We start from the raw sequence: 23,388 nt of genomic DNA, 5'->3' as shown, positions 1-23,388 counted from the left end.
TTTTTGTAGAAATTAGTTTGTAAATCAATTTTAAAGATACACAGGAGTTTTTAAATACATATAGTGAGATATTAGCTGACTTTATTCCCCAGTGTAAAATAAGATTTATGAAATTCCAGAATTGCATTACAGTGTAAAAGTGATGATTAAGTGAAGCTTCTTATTAAACAATTAGCTATGGGAACAGATGTATACAGGGAATTAACAAGCATGCCACTTATTCTTTCCTGATATACATACTTGTCTTTACATGGCTTATGAACAAGTATTTAATCATAATTTACACTTAAAGATGACAGTGCTGATTTATAGTTGTGTTTTATGAATAATAAAGAAGGCCATTAATCTCAGAACAAAACAATTTACTGTTACAGCTTTAATTTCAATTTTACAGTTTTAATTTAGTTTTTTGAGGCAAGCTAAATATTTACTAAGGAATCTATATTAAAGATTCCTTAGTAAAGGAAGAAAACAGAGAAGAAAACAGAGCAGTTAATGATTCTTTGCCTAATTTTTGGAAATAAAAACTTACCATACTATTCCTTGAGCTCCTGAGCCTATTGGTTTTAAATTCTGATACCGTTTCAGGACAGTGAATGTAGAATCTCCAATCTCTACACTATAAAAATTGCTGTCACGCTTGCTTCTGCTCATGGTGGCAAGCAATTAATTTAATGGCTTCATCCAAAAATTCACCAAGAAGCTGCAAAATGGAACAAAATGTGATGTTAACAAAACGAATTTGCTTTACCTTAAAAATCAAGTCATCGCTCTGTTCACAGATTGTTAGACCATGTTAAAAGAGCTGTTTCATTAAAAAAACACAGTTACAAAGAAAAAAAAATCACAGAGCCTGGTTAGCATCTGTTATGCTTAAGGAAACATAGTTTAAAAAAGGAAGAAAGCAAATAATTGTAATGAAACATGTTTTAAGGTCACTTTCAGTTTAGAAGTTTAAACCTGTCCTTTTAATGTGTTTATTTTAGAGTACCAAAAGCTTAATTTTTGTAACTGATAAACTTTCATTCAAAAATAATTCACAATCTCAATGGGACATGGAACAAACAATAATAAACTGATAGGCTAGTAAGCTGGTTATCACGTATCTCCCGCACCCAACAAACTAACAAAAGAAAAGCAGCACAGTGCTGTCAATATGACAGAGCCCCTGACCCCCAACAGCAACATCTGGGTGTAATGCACATGCTGAGGTTACAATGGTTGAGAGAGGAGAATCAGACTAGAAAATATAAGATTAAAAAAAATGATGTAAGATAAAAGTTATTTTAAAAGAAAATATAAGAGCAAGAAAAAGTCCTGGATGTATTAGGATGTAAAACAAAACAATACTGTTCTGAATTGTTTGGGACATCAAAAGCATAACCTAAGTTCTGAGCACATTTTTTGGCCATTTGTATGATTAAAAGCCATCACTGTTTTTCTACCCATTTCAGTATGGGTTACTGACAAACCAATTATCCTTACTAGACGAAAGTGGCCTATTCCAAAATGAATGCAAGACAACTCCTCCAACCTACTGTCAATATTCCACAATAAACCAAGAAACCAGTTAGGTCTAAAGAATTAATGGTGTGTGTGCGTGTGTGCACATGCGTGCGCACGTGGTTGTAAGACAATGCTAACAATAAAAACAACAAAAAGAAAAAGTCCAAACCCTGATAAGACTTACAATACAAAGATTTAATCAACAAATATTAAATGCTTACCATGTGCCAGGCACTGTGCTGTGCCCTGGGGCCAGATCACGTGTACAGGCTTATAAACTGGATTCTAATAGCTTGAATTCTCAGGGTAGGATAGAAGCCAGTGGAAAGTGCAGAGTAAGAGAGTGCCTTGACTAGATCCCTCGCTGCTACCTGGAGATTATACTGCAAGAGGAGGGGGAGCAAGAGTTTGAGGAGGAAACTAGTGAACTATCAAACAAATCCAAATGAAAGAAATAAAATAAGCAGTCTTAGGTAAGCAGTGGAGTTAAAGAGACTAAACAGTATAGCTGTAAAAGAGAAGATAAATAAATTGGAAGCAGTTGAGGAGGTAGAGAAATGATTTGGATAAATTGAAAAAAGGCTCAGAAAAATATTTCCAAAATCAATAATTAAACTAGTCATATAATACTTGCAGAGAGGACTGTGTGAAAGAACAAGTCTCATCAACTCTAAGTTGACAGACCATACATAGGCTTGTCAATTTCTACAAAAAAGCCTGTGGTGATACTGAATGGAATTGCATTGAGTAGTAAACATCAATTTAGGGAGAAACGACATTACAACAATTTTGAGTTTTCTGATCAATAAACATATTTGTTTCTATTTATTTGGTTCTCCTTAAGTTCTCTCAGCAATGTTTTACATTTTCCAATATACAGGTCTTGCAAAATTTTGTTCCATTTCTCCATAGCATTATTGAGATTTAGATGCTGTTGTAAATGTTTTTATGTTAATTTATTTTTATTTACACTTCAGTCGTTCATTGCTAGTACAAAGAAATACAATTAATTTTTGGTATAATAACTTTGTACTAAGCTCGATTATTAGTCTCAGTAGGCTTTTTTTTTTTTTCTTTTGGTGGATTCTTTGAGCTTTTCTACATACACAAACTGTTTCATTTCTTCATTTCCAAATTTGATGGCTCTGAATTCCTTTTCTTGCCCACTGTACTGCCCCACTTCAATTCCCATAAAATCCTGAATATAAATAATAAGAGCCAACATTATTCCCTCATTCTTGATCTTAGGGGAAATGCACTCAGTCTTTCACCACTAAGTATGATGTAAATTACAGGATTTTACTAGATGCCCTTTAACCACAGACTAAGAAAGTTCCTCCAAGTCATAGTTTACTGAGAGTTTTTATCACTAAAGAAAGAGTATTAAATTCTCTCAACTGATTTTTCTCAATCTACCGATATAACATAGTTTTTCTTTCTTAGGTTCATATGGTGAATTACACTCCTTGATTTTCAAATGCTAAGCCAAACATGCTCCTGTAACGAATCCCACTTGGTCATAAATATTACTCATTTCTGGTACTACTGATTCAGTTAGCTACAATTTCATCAAAGGCTTTTCCATCTATTTTTGTGGGGGACAGATATTGGTCTGTAGTTTTCTTTCATGTTAAGGGTAAATGCTGACTTGAAAGTGAGCTGGAAAGTATTCCCTTCTCTGTTATTGTCTGAAAAACTTTGTATAGAACTGATATTACTTCATCTTGAATGTTTGATAAAATGACTCTGTGAAGCATTCGAGGAAAATAAATTTTTTTTCAAGAAAATTCCAATTGCAAATTTATTGAAAAAAATATATAGGGCTACTCAGGCTATTTCTTCTTAAATGAACTTTGGTAGTTTGGTGTTTTTCAAGGAATTTGCTCTTTCATCTAAACTGTTGAATTTAATGTCTGTAGTATCTACAGTCATGTGTCTTCTTTCATTCTTGCTTGTAACCTGCATTGTTTTTTTTTCTTTCTTCATGAGTCTGGCTAGAATTTTATCACTATTATTGATCTTTTTTTTTTTTTTTTTTCCTTTTTAAGGCCACACTCGCAGCTTATGAAAGTTCCCAGGCTAGGGGTCGAATAGGAGCTACAGCTGCTGGCCTACACCACAGCTACAGCAATGCAGGATCTGAGAAGTGTCTGGGACCTACAACACAGCTCACGGCAACGCCGGATCCTAACCCACTGAGCGAGGCCAGGGATCGAACCTGCATCCTCATGGATATTAGTCTGATTTGTTTCTACTGAGCAATGACAGGAACTCCCTATTACTGACCTTTTAAAAAAAGCCAGATTTTAATTTCTATTTTTCTTTACTGTTTTGTACTTCTCTATTTCATTGGTTTTCTGTTCTTTATTCCCTTTTTTGTTTTGGGATTACTCGTAATCTTTAATTTCTTAAAATGGAAGTTTCAGAGTACTGTTTTGAGAACTGCTTTTTATAATACTATAGGTATAAATTATACTCAATACTATAATTTAACCTTAAAGCACCACTTTATAACTTTATCCTACAATTTTTTTTACCACCCTATCTATATTTAATAATAATAGAAGCAAAAATTTATATGGAGCTTGCTTTATGCCAGGTTCTGTTTCAGGTGCTTTATAAATACTCTTCTAATCCTCATGACAGTCTTATCAGAGTTTTCTGTTTATGTCTAGAGGACTAAAATCAGTCCCTGTTACTACATCTTGGCTGGAAGTGCAAGTCCCATATACTCATTCTGTCCAATGGCTGCCTTATGCTAAGAAAGGAACTATTGTTTTTCCACCTTAGAGATGACGAAATCGAGTCTTAGAAAGGTTACCATAATTAGTAAAAAGCAGAGTGAGGATTTGAATCTTTCACCCATACACTACATTGGGTCCAAAATAAAATAAGTCTTGGTGCTGAAGAAGACATGAAGGAAGAGGAGAAGTTATAAATATGTTGAGACTTAAGCATGTTGAGTCTGAGATATCTCCCCAAGACCTACAAATGGAAATATCAATTTGGTAGCTAAATACAGAATTGGACCTCAGAGGAGAAATTTGGGTGAAAGATTAAATTTAAGAGTTGGTATTGTTATTGAAGCAATGAAAGAGAATGACATTACTCAAGAGGATGTAGTAGTTATAAAAGAAAGGACCAAGGACTAAGCTTGGTAGATACATTTAATGATAAATTAGAGAAAGATAAGCTAACAAAGAAGTTAGAGAAGATGTAGCCAGAGACGTAGACAAAAAACGAGAATACACCAGAGAGGCCAAAGAAAGAGTATTCTAAAAAACAGAGTAGCCAAGGCTATTAAATGCTTCAGAAATATTAAATAGAGTGATGGGGGTAGAAGCTAGACTGGAAAGAGCTAAGGCGTGACTAAGATGTGATTTTAGAAATAAGTGGGTGTAGGAGTTCCTGCTGTGGCTCAGTGGAAACGAATCTGACTAGCATCATGAGGATGCAGGTTCAATCCATGGCCTTGCTCAGTGGGTTAAGGATCCTGCATTGCTGTGGTTGTGGTGTAGGCCAGCAGCTACAGCTCCAGTTCAACCCCTAGCCTGGGAACTTCCATATGCCACTGCTGCAGCCCTAAAAAAAAAAAAAAAAAAAAAAAAAAGAAGAAGATATACGTGAGTGTAGTAAAGTTTACTGAAGAAGACAAGAGGAGATGGAGAAAGGTATATGGTCAAGGGAGGATGATTAGGTTATATATGATCTATAATATAGTACAGCACAGTATAACATGCATATACTGACAACTTGAATATATTCATCTGCTAACAGAAAAGACCCCAAAAGAGAGGAAGGGTGACACTAGGGAAATAAAAAGGAAAACTGAGGTTTCAGTTAGCATAATATCTCTGAAAAGGTAAAAAGAAATGGGATCCAGGGCACGTGTGGCCATGCAGATGGAGGTTCTCGCATAGCACTGCCATCAGAAAATACCTTCAAAAAAATCGAGACAGAAGGAACAATTTCCAAAATAGGGGCATCAATGATATTGGTGAGATTTTACAGAGGATGCATTTGGTGTACTGAACTCTCCATGATGAAGCTGAAACAGAAGTATGAAGAGGATATGATGTGGAATATACTATCAAACCTATTCCCCTACTTAAAAAGGCCTCCTTGTAGATTAAAAACAAGGGAACTACAGTTATAGAATTTAGATGTGACTGGTTATGAAGCTCATGGGAATAAGAGAAAAGACAGGCATTATTATGCCATTTAATAGACGAGTAACTGAGGCTAAAAGAGGTTATTAACATGCAACAGAATGTTATGGACATACTTAAGTTCAGATTTGGCTTTCAAAATATTCCTAAGAATACTACACATGTCAGTGTGGCTAAATGACCATCCCCTAAAACTCTCATGAACCTGATTTCCTCATTTCCCTTTCTTTTTTGGGAAATATTTTCAGCTCTCTTTTATATCAATCTGAATTCTATCTACCAAAGTCTAGCTTATGTATGACTTTCATGAAACCTCTTCCAGCTTACATCTAACGTCTCATCAAAACTTCCTTGATGTATATTTAGATATACAGATTTTACTACCAGACTGTGGTCTTTCTGAGGGCAAAGACTGTGTCTCCTACACCTTCAGATTTTCAAAATATGTCAGTTCTTCAAAAAAGTTAGAATTTAATGAGTAACTGCTTAAAAATATTAGCCAAGAAAGTGAATCTTTTTGCTTTAATTAAAAAAAAATTTTTTTAAGGCTGCACCTGTGGCATTCCCGGCTAGGGGTTGAATCAGAGCTACAGCTGCCAGCCTGCTGAGCAGCAACGCAGGGATCTGAGCCGCATCTGCAACCTACACCACAGCTTGCAGCAATGCCAGATACTTAACCCAATGAGCGAGGCCAGGAATCAAACCCACGTCCTCACAGACACTATGTGGGATTCTTAACCTGCTGAGCCACAATGGGACTCCCCTGAATCTTAACAACTTAACAATTTGTTTTGTTTGTCTTCACCATTGTTTTCCTTCATAAGTAGGAAAAAAAAAAAAAAAAAGACTGAATTAGGATTTTATGACTCAATTTTATTTCTGTAATGTCTACACAAGAAATAAGACTCACGTTCTATCAGGATGGCTCACCCAACCAGCCTAGTGAGCTTGAATAGAGACAAACAAGTTTAGGTAATTACAGGAAAAGTACTTAAGAGAACACTGAGTGAGTTTAATGCAGCCATATAGCCAGGCTTCATAGATAATGGAAAATAATTCAGGTAATGGCAATGCAGTTCAGAATTCAAGACAGCTCTATTTGAAAAACTTACGGTTACCTTAAGGGGGCAGGTTGGGGGGAGGGATGGACTGGGGGTTTGGGATTGGCATATGCACAATGAGGTATATGGAATGACTGGCCATTGGGGATCTGCTATATAACACAGAGAACTCTATCCAATATTCTGTGACAATCTGTGTGGGAAAAGAATCTGAAAGAGAATGGATGTGTGCATATGTATAAATGAATCATTTTGTTGTACAGCAGAAATTATCACAACATTGTAATAAATCAACTATACTTCAATAAACAATAAAACTTTAAAAATGAAAAAAAATCTAATCAAAAGACAATTCGTCACTATGGTGAACTGGAGCCTATCTATCTTTATTCATCTTGCTTTTATGGCTACAAACAAATCCCATTTGTGATGGTCAATTCTGTGTATCCAACTGATTAAGCTACAGGGTACATAAATATTTGGTCAAACCTTATTCTAGGTATTTCTGTGAGGGTGTTTGAATGACTTTAACATTTAACATGAACGACAAGCTGCTCCGTGACATCTTTGGCCTGGGCGCTGGTGCTGGATACCACTGCCCTGAAGGCCTGCAATAGCTCACATCTTGAGAAGCACGTGTACAATGCTGCTTCCTTCAAAGCCAGGACCAAGGCGCACAACCAGGACAAGTGGACAGATAACCTGTGAGGCAGGACCAAGCTGAAGAGGAGACTATCCATATCCTTGCCTATACTTTTAACAGAAAACAGTGCAATACCTGGTACTTGCCAGGAATTGTCGCTTTATTTTTTTAATGACAAAACTAAAAACAGACATGAGTGTGGGTGGCTAGAGGCCAGGCTGTCTGGGACCCTGGCACTTTGCCCCTGCCCTCAGCCCTCTGGCTCCTTCCTGCCCTGTGTCAGGCCAGGCCAGCTGTGTGCCTGTCACAGGGCTGTGGGGCAGGCAAAAGAGGGCTATGCTTTCCTTTCTCAGGCCATGCTTCCCTGGATGAACCACTTCCTTGCGGGGGATGATATCTGGACAAATGCCACTACAACAGGTAGAGGAGTGAGACTACCTAGAATGGACTTATGTGCTGATTTTTAAAAATTATTAAAGATGGAGTTCCCATCATGGCTCAGCGGTTAATGAACTCGGCCAGGATCCATGAGGATGTGGTTGTGATCCCTGGCCTCGCTCAGTGGGTTGGATATCCGGCATTGCCATGAGCTACGGTGTAGGTCACAGATGCAGCTCGGATCCCAAGTTGCTGTGGCTGTGGTGTAGGCCGGCAGCTACAGCTCTGATTCAACCCCTAGCCTGGGAACCTCCATAGGCCACGGATGTGGCCCTAAAAAGACAAAAAGACAAAAAAAAAAAAATTAAATTAAATTAAATGACTAAAATAAAATATAAATAAAAACTATTAAAGATAATTAAATAGTGTTCAGCCTTCTGTGGGTCTGGGGGGGAAAATTTTACATTTAAATCAATAGACTGAGTACAGCAGATTGCGCTCCCTAATGTGGGCTGGACACATCCAATCAGCCAAAGGCCTGAATAAAACCGGTTTATTCTTAGGCAAGTAGAAAGGGCCTTCTCTGACTTTCCTTAGGCTGAGATACCTTTTCCCCCGTAGCTTTTTGACTCAAACTAAAATACTAACTCTTCCTGAGACTCAGCTGGCATTCAGGCTAGAACTTACATCATCAGGTCCCCTGGGTCTCAGGCCTTCAGACTTGGACTAATATTACATCAGCTTTCCTGGGTCTCCTGCATGCCGAATATAGAACTTGGAACTTGTCAGCTTCCATAATTATGCCAGCCAATTCCTTATACTCTGGCTAGCTAAGCAGCTATCTACCTTAATTCAACATCTCACTCTACTCTGAATATTTCTTCTGTATAACTCAGCTTCTACTACCTCATGGTGGCTGCAGGATGTCTTTTCCCTCTTCATCTGCTGCTTAGGACTCTGCTAAAATATCAGCTTCTCAGAAATGACTTACATGACAAAAATATCAGCTTCTCAGAAATGACTTACATGACAAACCTATCTAAAATGGTACCCACTTATACCCCGTTCCTCACAATGCTACATTTTTCTTCAAAGCACCTCCCATTACTGACATCTATTACATGCTAATTATCTGTCCCACTCAAAGGTAAGTTTCATGAAAGCAAGAACTTAGGTCTGTTAATGAGTAAATCACCAGAGTCTAGAAAAGTAGCCAGCAATATTAGGCACTCAAGTGTTGAATGAATAACAAATGAACGACTGTAACTGTAAGTTCCCATTATGAACTGCCTATCATTCTCCTCCTTTCAAGAAGTAATTTATAAGAGAAAAAGAGATATGTGATTGATTAGTTTATGCCCCATTATTGCTATTTGTGCGGTTTTTATACCAGGCTACTACCAGCCTTGGGTCAAAGGCCTGCTCCAGGCTTATCAGTTATGGCCAAAGTGGATGGCTGAACCACACGCTACAGGATCCATCTATGCTAAAGAACTACCTGGGCTGCTTTCTCAGCAACTAGGTAATAGCCTTTAAAATGAGAGCCCTATGTACAGTGGACACTATGAGGTTAAGTTTAACTAATGAGGCTGATTTCAAAGTATAAGAGTTTTCTGGCCTCACACTCAACCAAGTCAATGTTTGAAAATTCATATTAAATTTAATAAACTTAAAATTAACATCACTCCTTATAAACCCTCAAGTGGCCTCTAGAGCAGATCTCAACTGGCACTATGTAAATGCATCTATTTCAGTTCTGTGTATTTTTCAAAGCTTTTTCTTCAATTATATTTGAAGTACTTAAATTAATATAGACATACCATGATGTCATATACTAAGAAGGCCCACTCTGATAACAGACCTGTCCACAATTTAACTAAGATAAGCACAAACAATATATGAAATGAAAGGTGCATTCTAGGGTAATTTCCTCTCCCTCCTTTCCCCAAAATAATTTGTGGCCAACTAGCTATACATATCTTTAACAAACTATGCTTTTTTTTCTTTCCCTGGGAAGGAGAGTCCCTACTGGGTGGTGTGTAAGCAGTACAAAACCTTGCACCTTTTGGTTCCCCTTCTATAACAAGGTAGTAGAACCAATATGAACAATGAGCCAGCCCAAGTCTGAGCACATGCTGGAGGGCTCAGGTTGAGACAGGATGATCATGTTTCAGACACTGCTGTCACTAACATCAAACTAAGAAAACCAGATGTTTACTCCATTCTCACTCAGGACATACTGTTAGAGGGAAATTCTTTTGTAATCTTGTAATTAAGACAACAAATTTAACAGAAACTGGGTAAGAGCACTGGTTATCTTCTTAAGACAGAGAAGTGGGGCAGGCTAGACAAGAAAAGAGCTTAAGAAAAAGAATGTCTAACTGGGAAGTCCCCAGCTACACCCCCGCTCCTTTTACACTCTTAATGGAACTTGCACACTGACTTCCATTGCAACCATACATCTAGAGGGCCATACTACTTCCTTTTCTTCCTATTCAAGTTCAATGAAGGAGCTGATAACAAACTGTTTCCTCCCCTCACTTCAACAGAGATGAGAAGCAGGACTTCTCAAAAGTGAAGTTATTAAAGTACCAAAGAAAAAGAAAATGGAAGTAATGAAAACTAATGAAATATAACAAGGCTGCATCACAAATCTATTTAATGCTAATCTTAGAATTTACCCAACTGACCTCAGAAGCGGTATCACAGAAAGGTAAAATTCAATGAGCTCCTATAATCTTCACAACAAATAAACTATTAATAAGTATTAAGATTTAAGAAGATTATTGTTAAAATAAAATGAAGTACAGCCAACAGGCAAGAAGAAACATAGAATTCTCTATTCTCACAAACATTTGTATACATACTTTCCTTTTGTCCTTTATAATAGCTTAATGATTTTCTAATTTAAATGTGTATTGCAATTAATGTTCAAGAGAGTGTGTGTGTATACACAAAAGATTTTATATTGTATTTTATGAATTGAGGAACTTCCAAGAGCAATTCTGACTCTGGCTTTACATACTGACTTTAGACTCTAACTCCAGTGTGCACAAGATCTCATTCTTCTAAACAATCCACAAAACTTGCATAGTCAAAATCACCCCTGGAAATTCCTTAAATATTAACATACAACTTTAGAAAAATAACATTTAGGGCCACACTAAATACAAAATGCTCACCCTATGGAAGATATATAGGAACTAACAAAGTAGAACAGTAGATTCCTGTCTTTAAGGGCCTAAGTTCACTGGGATGGTCGGAACCGTCTACATTATTTAAATTGCCATTTGTCTGCAAGACATGCATAGCTGGATATTCAGAAGTTAAACTCATGTATGACAAAATGTCACTCTCATAAGCATTAAAATAATGAAGCTTTCAAGAAGAGGTTAGAATCTTCTACAAATTATCTGACTCATTTTATTTAAGAGCCTAAATGAGGGCTGAAATAACGCCCCTCTAAATCTGAGACTTTTACTTCTCCTTCCTTCTCTGTATGCACTACTTTCTCATAAAGAAATGAGATCTACTCCCACAGATCTTTTGTTACTCATGAGTGTAGAAAGAAATTACTCCAGCCAAGATATAACCTTGGTGCCACCACCAATTCTATTAGGAGATTCTGACCCCTACCCACGAAGGAGGTAGGGGAAAGAAGGCCTCGTTTGTACTTCTGCAACTGGATTTTGTAAGATATACTCATAAAATAGATTAATTCTTAATTGAGCTTACTTGAGTAGGTTTATTACATTCCCAACACAAAATAATGCTAAAGCAGGTGTCCCTTCATAATTTCTATATTTTGAGGAGGATGATTTTAGCTAAAACAGGGAAAGCCTCAGAACTAGTTTCTAAAACTTCAGACACAGCAGTATCCTTAGCAATAAAGTAACATGCTTCTGGCTACTTTTAAAATAAATGATGATAGAGTTCTCACTGTGGCCCAGTGGTAGTGAACCTGACTAGTATCTATGAGGACATGGGTTTAATCCCTGGCCTGGCTCAGTGGGTTAGGGATCCCACATTGTTGTGTCTGTAGTGTAGGCTGGTGGCCACATCTTAAATCTAATGCCCAGCCTGGGAACTTTCATATGCCTTGGATGTGGCCCTAAAAAGCAAAAAAAAAAAAAAAAAAAAAAAAAAAAAAGATGAGAATACACTGTAAGTAATGGAACCCAATATGTGTATCAAATTATCATTAACATTTTAGTTAGGTAGTATCCAAAATTTTTAAATTACTTTGTACTCAAAATGACAAAAATCTCAAAAGATTAGAAAACTGGCTCTGGGCTGCTTAGCTGTATCTAAATAATTAATTTTAGTGGCTAAAATTCAATGCCCATTTTCTCAATGGCATTCAATTCAGTAAAAATGGGTAACCTAATTTGTAAAAAACTACTATTTCCCAAAGTACTCAAAAGATATCCCATGTGGTACAGTGGGTCAAGGATATAGCGCTGTCACTGCTGTGGCATGGGTTCAATCCCTGGCCTAGGAACTTCCTCATGCCATGAGTATGGCAAAAAAAAAAAAAAAAAAAAAAAAAAGATCTTTGCTTTAAAGTTAAAAAAAAATTCATACTTACAATTTCCAATAGAATGTTTACGAGTCTTATACAAGAAAGAACACCTAGCTTTAAGGGCACCTTTTTACAATGCAATACCAGGATTAACCCTTCTATTATCCAAAACATTGCTCATACAAAATAACTTATACCTTAAGAAAGATTCAAATACCTGATATAGTCTAATAACTTTTACCAAGGCTTTTGGTAGTAAGATTCTGAGGCTCACAAGAAAAGAAAATGTTGACTGCATTCAACTGCCACCGGAGACACTTCCTAAAACCACCAATTAGAAATAGCAAATCAGGAGTTCCCCTCGTGGCGCAGTGGTCAGCGAATCTGACTAGGAACCATGAGGTTGCGGGTTCGGTCCCTGACCTTGCCCAGTGAGTGGGTTAACGATCCGGCATTGCCATGACCTGTGGTGTAGGTTGCAGATGCGGCTCGGATCCCGCGTTGCTGTGGCTCTGGCGTAGGCCGGCAGCTACAGCTCCAGCTCCGTTTAGACCCCTAGCCTGGGAATCTCCATATGCCGTGGGAGCGGCCCAAGAAATAGCAAAAAAAAAAAAAAAAAAAAAAGACCAAAAGAAAAAAAAAAAGAAAAGAAATAGAAAATCAGAGGTGTCCCAGATGCATCTTACAGGAAATTTTATTCATGTTAGTTAATTCACATAATTTCCACTAGTTCATCTTGCCAGCAATGTAATCATGAGAATTTTTAAAAAGCGCTAGGTAGATGTCAGAAGAAAATTATTCCATGACAAACAGCTATCTGTAGTTAAATGTGCCTGCGCCCAACAGGGAGAAAAAAAGAACAAACAATGAATTTCAGAGTAAATTACACCATGTTTCTGAATGTGTAAGATTAGCAAGATGGGGAGAAAAATAACATTACTATTTGACTGTGTTAACCAGGTATGACAAATCTAAGATGAAGATGTGTAAGATTAGTAAAAAGGTTTAATTGCCCAGTTACAATTCTATAACCAATCACTCAGAAATGCCTTCAATTTTAAGTTCTAACTCATCTTCAAGTTGTCCTTGAACTACAAGATACATAAAGTCATATATCTCTTTAGGAGCGCTGAGGGGGGAGAAGATTTGAGGAGAAATACTAATGTCTGCTATAAATTAATGTGGGAGAAAAATCAGTATTTTTAGTCTCTGACTTTTGTTGCTGCTACTGTGTTGGTAGTTAAAAAAGAGATTTTTTTATGGCCCAAGATACAGGTCAATAATCTACATATGGAAAAGGTTTATGAGGTCACTTAGAAGACAATTTAAATATAACATGGGTGTCCAACATGCCAACTGGCACAAGTGATAAAATGACTTGCTTCTGCTGATTTAGATTTTTTGACTCACAAATGTTAACAGTGCTAACTACTTTATTTAATGGTTCCTAAAGGGCTAACAATTTTAAACTATAAAACAATAAAGTGTTTTGAAGGAAAAGATGCTTGAATAATAATGTCAAATGCTTAGAGGAAGAAGGCCTCAAAAAACAAGGCACGCTGGGCCCACTCAGTACAAGAAGAAGTCCTAACAGTGCCTCAAGTCCTTTGTGTGCTTGGTACCTCAGATGGTTCCTGGACTAACATCTTCTAATCATTCACTTAAAATGGCAGTGTTTTCCAAACTATGAGTTCCAACCCACTGATGGCCTTGATGTCATTTTAGTGAATTAAAAATTTTTTAATAAAATAGAAAAGAATAGAGAATTTCAGAGTATAGATCATCTGTTAAGTGTTCATAAATCTTTTGTTTATTCACAAACACTCACACATACAAATGTGTACTGTATCACAATAAAAGTTATATTTTTTCCAACGGACTACAGTCAAAAAAGCCAATAGCTGAATGATATTTACAAGACAGGAATTAAAATACATATTGAAGAATGTTTCAAAAATCCTACTTCATTTACAACTAACAGTAAGTTATAGGGGGTTAAATATTTAAATATGCCTAGGGCTCCCTCCTTACTACATAAGGATATTCATTCAGTTATATCAAATTACAGGAAATGGACTAGATAAGCTGTATTCTAAAGAAATTATCATCTGTTTTGTATTTCCTGTGGCCTTTCTTTACTCATCAAGGACATTCTGCAAGCTATGAAGTAAAACATGTTAGCTATTAAATTACTATATATTGTGACTTCTCATTGAATCAGGAAGTGACTAAACAATATGCAATTAAGATTTAGATGGAGCTGATTCACCAAGATATGATTATTATTATCCAACTGTCATACCACAACTGTAATTCACTGACAACTGAAAGTTCTTTCCTTATACTCATATCTAAAATATCACTTAGATAAATAATGGGTAGGAATAATAAAATGGATAGGAATTCAACATACTTTTTAAAAAAATATCCTTGCGAGGAATTTTTTTTTTTTTTTTTTGTCTTTTTGCCTTTTCAGTGCTGCTCCCATGGCATATGGAGGTTCCCAGGCTAGGGGTCGAATCGGAGCTGTAGCCGCCGGCCTGTGCCAGAGCCACAGCAAGGCGGGATCCAAGGTGCGTCTGCGACCTACACCACAGCTCAGAGCAACGCCGGATCCTTAACCCACTGAGAGAGGCCAGGGATTGAACCCGCAACCTCATGGTTCCTAGTCGGATTTGTTAACCACTGAGTCACGACGGGAACTCCTTGTGAGGAATTTTTAGAGAGAGAACTAATTCTACATTTCCCTGAAAAGACAGAATAAGAACCTCTTTAGTTTATCATTATTCTGGTTATCAAGAATTGGCAAAGTTTTGAACTTTCCACACAAGGCAACATTTTGTAAACATGGTAATAATACTGTCAACACCCAATACACATAAAGAGGAATAAAAACCTCAGGTAGTGTGTGGATGCTTTTATAAGATGCAATGGAAGGTATAAATTGGCTTATGGTCAATGGGAAGAGGACACTGTTTAATTGAAATCTGACGATACGAAATGATATGAGTTCAAGTCAGCAGTAATGATTATTTTTATATTAATAGCTGTGAAGATATAATATCAACTTTAAAAACTTTGAGGGATGTGTACCTAACAACTGTATACTGATATAGTGAAAAAGGACAAAGACTGTAGAGGCAAGAAAAAGGATACCACAGCCACACAAAAATTAAGTACTTCCTTTAAACAGGTTTTCTTTTATTGCTTATTTTATTTCATTTCAGTCTTGATTCTTTAAGAACCTCAGGAGTTCCTGCCATAACTCAGTGGTTAACGAACCTGACTAGTATCCATGAGGACGCAGGTTCAATCCCTAGCTTTTTTCAGTGGGTTAAGGTTCCAGCGTTGCTGTGAGCTGTGGTGTAGTTTGCAAACATGGCTTAGATCCCGCGTTGCTGTGGTATAGGCAGGCAGCTACAGTTCCATTTGACCCTTAGCCTGGAACCTCCATATGCCGTGGGTGCAGCCCTAAATATAAGCGAGTTTTATGAAAAGAAAAAAAAATTGTTATCTAGTTACGATACTGTTAATATTTTGTGAATATCAATAACTTACTATTTTCCCTTAAATCATACACTGTATTTTCAAACTGATAGAAGTAATTCATATACCATAGGTACTAAATATATACATATATTACACATATACAATGCTTAAGGAATAAGGTTAGGTGCAGTTTCTCTGAATAAATCAATTTTTACACAAAGCTTACTATCATCCTAAGACTGTCAAAGAGACAGTATGACTGATTGTTCTAATTTGCCAAGAACACTTCTTTATGTCAAAGGTCTTTTAAAAAAATCAACTGTCAAAGGCGATAGATTGTCTTTAGGATACGGAAGTATCCAACCAGTTAAAGTAATTATTAAAAATTGTTCTGACACTGAAATAATGGTGTTCTCTTGGTCAAAAGAACAAAAGCAACCTTTGATATCCCAAAGAGGCTCAGGTTCCCTTTTTGGACAGGCCAAGCACAATCTTCCTAGAAAACTACACAGATGCCCAGGAAGAATGAGAGCTTTGAAGAAGGTCTGACATGGATCCAAATTTTACCTCTTCACTTACTAGTTGTTTGATCCTGGGCAACTTACTTAACCCATTTGGAGATATTTTTATTTGCCTTACAGATTATTGGAAAAATCAAATTAAATAACATACATTAAGAAATTGGCCCATGATAAGCATTCAACCAGCATTCCCTTTCCTTTCCACTTAACAACTCAAAACTATTAACCATGAGCATAAAATATTTCTAAAGAATATAGTTTTAAAAATTCTTATTTTCAAGTAAAAGCTGAGCCCTGAGGAAACAGGATTAAGATGGTGGAACAAAGGACTGGAGCTCATTTTCTCTCATAAAAACAACAAAATTCTAACCAAATGCTGAACAACCTTCAACCAAATGGACTGGAAACTTTTAAAAAAGACATCCTACTCCAGAAGACAAAGAGAAGGCCACATCAAGATGGTAGGAAGGGTGATTACGTGGTATAAGCAACCCCATACCCATCAGGTAGGCAGTCCACAGACTGGAAAGTAACTATCACAGAGACTCACCTACAAGAGCGAGAGTTCTGAGCCCCACATCGGTCCCCACACCTAGGGATCTGAAATTGAGGGCCAGTGGGGCTTGTGCACAGAAGCACCATGGGGCTGGGGGAGATGGAGACCTCAATCTTGAAAGGTGTACTCAGGCTTTCATACGCACTGGGTCCCAGAGGAAAGCAGAGACTCCATAGGAATCTGGGTCAGACCTGAGTGCAGTTCTTGGAGTATCTTCTGGGAAAATGGGGTAACTGTGGCTCATTGTGGGGGAAGGACACTGGAGGCAAAGATCTCAGGGATATTTATCAGCATGTGTTCCTCTAGAGGTGGCCATTTTGGGAAAATCTGGCCCCATCCATCAGCACTGAGAAGCCCCAGGTCAAACAATAATCCAGGTGGGAGCACAGCCCCACCCATCAGTAAAGAGGCTGCCTAAAGACCCCCCCCACCCAGGCACACAGCCTCCTCTAATCTCACTCAGAGACAAAGTCCCACCCATCAGAGGGATAAGAATGAGCTCTACCTACCAGTGAGCAGGCACCAGTTCCTCCCATCAGGAAGCCTACAGCAAGCAGCCATACTACAAGGGGGGCAGACATCAGAAGTAAGAGAGACTACAACTCCACTGCTGCAAAAAGGAGACCACACAAAAATCCTACAAAAATGAAAAGGCAGAGAACTAGAACTCACATAAGGGAGAAAGAAAACACCTCAGAAAAACAGCTAAGTGATCTGGAGATTATCAGCTTTCAGGAAAAAGACTGATGATAGTGATGATGATGCAGGACATCTGAAACAGACTGGAGGCAAAGACTGATAATTGACAGCAAACATCTAGCAAAGAAATCCAAGATTTAAAACTTAAGCAAGCAGAGATACAAAATAGAATAACTGAAATAAAAAATTTATTAGACACAACCAACAGCAGAATACAGGAGGCAGAAGAACAAATACGTGAGGTGGAGAACAGACTACTGGAAATCACTGATGCAGAACAGAAAAGAAAAAAAAGACTGCAAACAAATGAAGAGAGTCTCAGAGAACTCTGGGACAACGTTAAACATACCAATATCCATATTAAAGGGGTGTTAGAAAGAGAAGAGAGAGGGAAAGGGACATAAAAAATATTCGAAGACATAATAGCCAAAAACTTCCCTAACATGGGAAAAGAACCACTCACTCAAATCCAGGAAGCATGAGTACCATATAAAATAAACCCAAGGGGGAACGCCCCAAGACACGTATTAATCAAACTGACCAAAATTAAAGACAAAGAGAAAATACTGAAAGCAGCTAGGGAAAAGTAACAAATAACATACAAGGGAACCCCAATAGGGCTATCAGCAGGTTTTTCAGCAGAAACTCTGCAGGCCAGAAGTGAGTGGCACAATATACTTAAAGTAATGAAAGAAAAAAAAACCTCCAACCAAGATTACTTTACCCAGCAAGGCTTTTGCTCAGATTTGAAGGCAAAAACAAAAGCTTTACAGACAAGTAAAAGATAAGAGAATTCAGCACCACTAAACCACCTTTAAAACAAATACTAAAGAAACTTCTCTAGTCAGAAAAGGCCAAAACTATAAACAAAAATACTACACATGACAAGGATCACCAGTAAAGGCGTACAGACTGTAAATGTAGGAAATCATCCATGCATAAATATGCTACCAAAATCAAAACTCGTGAGGAGGATATAAATGCAGGACACTGGAGATACATCTGCAATTAAGAGACAAACATCTTAAAACAATCTCATGTGTATATAGACTCCTATATCAAAGCTTCAGGGTAACTGCAAATCAAAAATATACAATTGATACACATAGAAATAAGAAAAATCAACTCGAATACAACACTAAAGATATTCATCAAACCACAAGAAAAGAGAACAAGAGAAGGGAAGAAAAAAGAGCAACAAAAACAAATCTAAAACCGTTAATAGAATGGCAATAAGAACATACATATCAACAATTATCTGAAATGTAAATGGGCTAAATGCCACAACCAAAAGACAAAGACTGGTTGAATGGATACAAAAACAAGACCCATATGCATGCTGTCTTCAAGAGACCCACTTCAGTTCTAGGGACACATACAAATTGAAAGTGAGAGGATGAAAGAAAATATTCCATGCAAATGGGAATCAAAATAAAGCTGGAGTAGCAATACTCAAATCAGACAAAATAGACCTTAAAATAAAAAATACTGTAAGAGACAAAGAAGGACATTACATAATGATCAAGGGATCAATCCAAGAAGAAGATATAACAATTGTAAACATATATGCACCCAACATAGGATCACCTCAATATATAAGGCAATTGCTAACAGCCTTAAAAGGAGAAATTGACAATAACACAATCACAGTGGGGGACTTTAACACACCACTTACAGCAATGGACAGATCATCCAGACAGAAAATCAACAAGGCAACACAGACCCTGAATGACGCATTGGACCACATGGACTTAATAGATATTTACAGGATATTCCATCCGAAAGCAACAGAATACACATTCCTCTCAAGTGCACATGGAACATTCTCTAAGACTGATCACATCCTGGGCCATAAATCAAACCTCATAACTTTAAGAAAACTGAAATCATATCAAGCATCTTTTCCAACCACAACACTATACAACTAGAAATAAACAAGAAAAAAACTGAAAAAAAACATAAACATGTGCAGACTAAACAACGTGCTTATAAGCAGCTAATGGATCACTGAAGAAATCAAAGAGGAAATTTAAAAATACCTAGATGCAAATGACAACAAAGATACGACTCTCTGAAACCTATGGGATGCAGCAAAAGCCGTTCTAAGAGTAAAGTTTACAGCAATACAAGCCCACCTCGGGAAAAAAGTAAAAGCTCAAATAAAAGAGCTAACTTTACATCTAAAGCAGCTTGAGAGAGAACAGACAAGACCTAAAGTTAGCAGAAGGAAAGAAATCATAAGGTTCAGGGCAGAAATCAATGAAATAGAAATGAAGAAAACCATAGAAAAGATCAAAAAAATGAAAAGCAGTTCTTTAAAAGATCAACAAAACTGACCAACCCTTAGCCAGACTTACCAGGCAAAAGAGAGAGAGGACTCAAATCAATAAAATTAGAAATGAAGAAGGAGATATTATAATGGACATCACGGAAATACAAACAATCATAAGAGACTGCAAGCAGCTATATGCCAGACAACCTAGAGGAAATGCTCAAATTCCTAGAAAAGTACAGTCTTCCAAGACTAAACCAAGATGAAATAGAAAAGAAGAATGAACCAATCACAAGCACTGAAATTGAAACAGTGATTTTAAAACTTCCAACAAATTAAAGTCCAGGACCAGATGGCTTCACAGGCGAATTAAATAAAAAATTTAGACAAGATAAAAAATTTAGACAAGAGTTAAACACCTATCATTCTGAAACTATTCCATAAAGTTGCAGAGGAAGGAATACTTCCAAGCTCATTCTGAGGCCACCATCATCCTGATACCAAAACCAAAGACACCACAAAAAAGAAAGTCACAGACCAATATCACTGATGAACACATGCTAAAATCCTCAAGAAAATACCAGCAAACCACATCCAACAATACCTTAAAAGGACTGTACATCACGATCAAGTGGAACTTATCCCAGGAATGCAAGGATTCCTCAATATCCACAAACCAGTCAGTGTGATACACCACATTAACAAACTGAATAATAGAAACCATATGATCCTCTCAATAGATGCAGAAAAAGCCTCTGACAAAATCCAACACCCATTTCTGATAAAAACCATCCAGAAAGTGGGCACCGAGGGAACCTACCTCAACATAATAAAGGCCACACATGACAAACCCAGAGCTAACATCATTCTCAATGGTGAAAAGGTGAAAGAATTCCCTCTGAGATCAGGAACAAATCAGTGATGTCCACTCTTGTCACTACTATTCAACATAGTTATGGAAGTCCTAGCCAGGGCAATCGGAGAAGAGAAAGAAATAAAAGGAAGCCAAATTGGAAAGGAAGAAGTAAAACTATCACTGTTTGCAGATGATGTGATACTATACCTAGAAAACCCTAAAGACACTACCAGAAAACTGTGAGAGCTCATCCGGGAATTTGGTAAAGTTACAGGACACAAAATTAATACACAGAAATTAACTGCATTTCTATTATACTAACAATGAAAGATCAGAAAGAGATATTAGGGAAACAATCCCATTTACCATCAAATAAAAAAAAAAAAAAAAAAAAAAACAAAATACTTAGGAATAAATCTACCTAAAGAGACAAAAGACCTGTACTCCGCAACTATAAGATGCTGATGAAAGAAATCAAAGATGACACAAACAGATGGAAAGATATACCATGTGCTTGGATTGAAAGAATCAATATTGTCAAAACGACTATACCAACAAAGGCAATCTATCGAATTACCAAGGACATTTTCCACAGAACTAGAAATTCTAAAATATTTTAGAGTTTATTTGGAAGCACAAAAGACCCAGAACAGCCAAAGCCATCCTGAGAAAGAAAAATGGAGCTGGAGGAATCAGGCTCCCTGACTTCAGACTATACTACAAAGCTACAATCATCAAAACCATATGGTCCTATCACAAAAACAGAAATACAGATCAGTGGAAAAGGACAGAAAGCCCAGAATTAAACCCACACACCTATAGTCAACTAATCTATGACAAAGGAGGCAAGAATATACAATGGAGAAAAGACAGCCCATTCAATAAGGGGTGCTGGGAAAACCGGACAGCTACACGAAAAAGAATGAAATCAGAACACATCCTTACACCATACACAAAAATAAACTCAAAGTGGATTAAAGACTTAGATATAAGACCAGACACTATAAAACTCTTAGAGGAAAACATAGGCCAAACACTCTCTGACATAAACCACACCATTATCTTCTCAGATCCACCTCCTAGAGTAATGATGATAAAAACAAAAATAAACAAACAGGTCCTAATTAAACTTAAAAAGTTTTTGCACAACGAAAGAAACCCTAAACAAAATGAAAAGAGAACCCACAGAATGGGAGAAAATATTTGCAAGTGAAGTGACTGACCAGGGATTCATCTCCAAAATTTAAACACCTTCTACAGCTCAACATCAAAAAAACAAACAACCCCATCAAAAAATGGGCAGAAGATCTAAACAGACAATTCTCCAAAGAAGACATACAGATGGCAAAAAACACAGAAAAAGATGTGCAACATCACTCATTATTAGAGAAAAGCAAATCAAAACCACTACGAGGTACTACCTTACACTGGCCAGAATGGCCATCATCAAAAAGTCTACAAACAATAAATGCTGGAGAGGGTGTGGAGAAAAAAGAACCCTATTACACTGCTGGTAGGACTGTAAATTCGTGCAACCAATATGGAAAATAGTATGGGGATTCCTCAGAAAACTAAAAATAGAATTACCATTTGATCCAGCAATCCCACTCCTGGGCATCTATCCAAAGAAAACCATGACTCAAAAAGATACATGTACTCCAATGTTCACTGCAGCACTATTTGCAATAGCCGAGATATGGAAACAACCTAAATGTCCATCAACAGAGGAGTGAATCAAGAAGATGTGTTACATATACACAATGGAATATTACTCAGCCATTAAAAGGAAAGAAATAACAGCATTTGCAGCAACATGGATGGACCTAGAAATTATCATGCTAAGTGAAGTTAGTCAAACAGTGAGACAACAACATTATATGCTATCACTTACATGTGGAATCTAAAATGAACTTTGCAGAACAGATACTGACACATAGACTTTGAAAAACTTATGATTTCCAAAGGAGACAGGTTGTGGGGTGGGGGGATGATGCACTGAGGGTTTGGGATGGAAATGCCATAAAATCGGGTCGTGATGATCATTGTACAACTATAAATGTAATAAAATTCATTGAGTAATTTAAAATAAATTCTTATTTTCATACATGTCAACAGGGACATTGTCAAAAAGAGAAAAAATACTCATACTGGGCAAATGACTAGTTACAAACAACCTCCATCAGCCATTTCAGTCTACCCATCACTAGGCTTCAGAAATTCTAGGAAAAAAATCAATGCAGTGGGCTCCCTACTAAGAAACATGTTCTGTTTATTCACCTGGTATTTCCACCACTGCCTAATATAGTGCCAAACACATGAACACTCGATAAATACTGTTACTGAACTGAAGCAAATAGACGTAATGTGCCTCAAAAAATCCTAAAGTACCACCATCTTCTGCAAAATGACTATGAGTCAGAAAGAAAAGAATGAATTAAAATCTGTATGCCCAGTTTCTGGGAATCTATATACAGATTAACGGCAGCTGAACTCAAGTTCAAAACAGTTCTTGAAAGCAACAAATAGAAGAGAAAAAAAAAAAAAAAGCAGGAGTTCCCGTTGTGGCTCAGCAGGTTAAGAACCTGACACTGTCTCTGAGGATGCAGATTTTGACTTTGCCCAGTGGGTTAAGGATCTGTCATTGCCACAAGCTGTGGTATAGGTAGCAAATGCAGCTTGGATTCGGTGTTGCCAGGGCTATGGTACAGGCTGTAGC

The 23,388-nt window shown here is 37.1% G+C and overlaps 1 protein-coding gene across 47 annotated transcripts in view; it reads right to left on the bottom strand.

Moving 5' to 3' along the window:
* Nucleotides 1–23,388, bottom strand: part of MAPK8 (mitogen-activated protein kinase 8) — a 119,825-nt gene that overhangs the window by 42,629 nt on the left and 53,808 nt on the right. For 28 of the 47 annotated variants that reach the window (XM_084996618.1, XM_084996599.1, XM_084996611.1 and 25 more), the window contains 2 exons: nt 1,728–1,889; nt 533–703 (listed from right to left, as the gene is read on the bottom strand). In XM_084996618.1, the coding sequence (XP_084852744.1) occupies nt 533–654 (122 nt within the window). In that variant the 5' untranslated portion in view covers nt 655–703; nt 1,728–1,889. The remainder of the gene's footprint in view (nt 1–532; nt 704–1,727; nt 1,890–23,388) is intronic. The other 19 variants (XM_084996628.1, XM_084996606.1, XM_084996612.1 and 16 more) reach the window with 1 other exon arrangement.

The sequence above is a fragment of the Sus scrofa genome, chromosome 14 (assembly GCF_054392235.1).
Source record: "Sus scrofa isolate SSC_HxYL_T2T_F1_AM1 chromosome 14, Sscrofa_HxYL_maternal_Yorkshire_Landrace_v2.0, whole genome shotgun sequence".
Lineage (NCBI taxonomy): Eukaryota > Metazoa > Chordata > Mammalia > Artiodactyla > Suidae > Sus > Sus scrofa.
The sequence above is the reverse complement of the archived record's forward strand: the minus strand, read 5'-3'. Positions and strand labels throughout refer to the sequence as shown.